We start from the raw sequence: 781 nt of genomic DNA, 5'->3' as shown, positions 1-781 counted from the left end.
CGTCCATCTGTAGTGCTCCCCAATTTCTAACTCCTCGGGGGGGAGGACACAAGCCAAATCTCAGTTCCCTTTGCTTCTAGGTGGACTTTTCATGAGAAATACGGTGCAGGAGCACAGTGCTTTCCGCTTTGCTGTGCAGTTATACAACACCAACCAGAACACCACCGAGAAGCCCTTCCATTTGAATTACCACGTAGATCACTTGGATTCTTCCAATAGTTTTTCTGTGACTAATGCTTGTAAGTAGATCTGCTTTTCCTCCTTGTGGGACCTGGGGACCTCATTCGCATTTCGCTTATGGGACTTGGGGTCTGCTCTCCGTGCTGGAGGGGGGCTGATTGCCCCAGTAGACATTCAAGAGGCTCGAGTCAATTCAGGTTTCACGCGACATAAATGAACCCCAGAGGATCCTGCTGAGGGAGGGACTTAAGGCTGTACACAAAACTCTGTCGTGAATAATGTTTGATGCAAAACTTTCATTTTCCTCCCTGCTAAACTGGCGCTCCCTCCCCCGCCACCCCCTCCCCTTTCTTTTCCTTTGGCTGGGGGAAAAAAAGGAAAAAATAGCATAGTTGTTCATGGAAATTTTTTCTGATGGGATTAAAGAAAGAAGCCTCTTGATTGAGTCAATTCATTACTTGACTGTTAAAGCTAGCACCTGGCTGTAAGAAGGAGCTGAATTTGACAATCGCTATGTAGAAGCCAAATATGAGAAATTCTGCAAACAAGTGACCTTGAGGGACAGATTAGGCTGGGTTCCCTGGTTTCTTTCTGTCCTAGA

The 781-nt window shown here is 46.6% G+C and overlaps 1 protein-coding gene across 1 annotated transcript in view; it reads left to right on the top strand.

The window, feature by feature from the left end:
* Positions 1–76: 76 nt before the first annotated feature.
* Positions 77–781, top strand: part of GRIA3 (glutamate receptor, ionotropic, AMPA 3) — a gene marked incomplete at its 5' end in the record, with an annotated part of 329,433 nt that continues 328,728 nt past the window's right edge. Inside the window, one exon of the mRNA XM_010829846.1 lies at positions 77–239. Within this exon, the coding sequence (XP_010828148.1) occupies positions 77–239 (163 nt within the window). The remainder of the gene's footprint in view (positions 240–781) is intronic.

The sequence above is a fragment of the Bison bison genome, unplaced genomic scaffold (assembly GCF_000754665.1).
Source record: "Bison bison bison isolate TAMUID 2011002044 unplaced genomic scaffold, Bison_UMD1.0 scf7180017864508, whole genome shotgun sequence".
Classification (NCBI taxonomy): domain Eukaryota; kingdom Metazoa; phylum Chordata; class Mammalia; order Artiodactyla; family Bovidae; genus Bison; species Bison bison.
The sequence above is the reverse complement of the archived record's forward strand: the minus strand, read 5'-3'. Positions and strand labels throughout refer to the sequence as shown.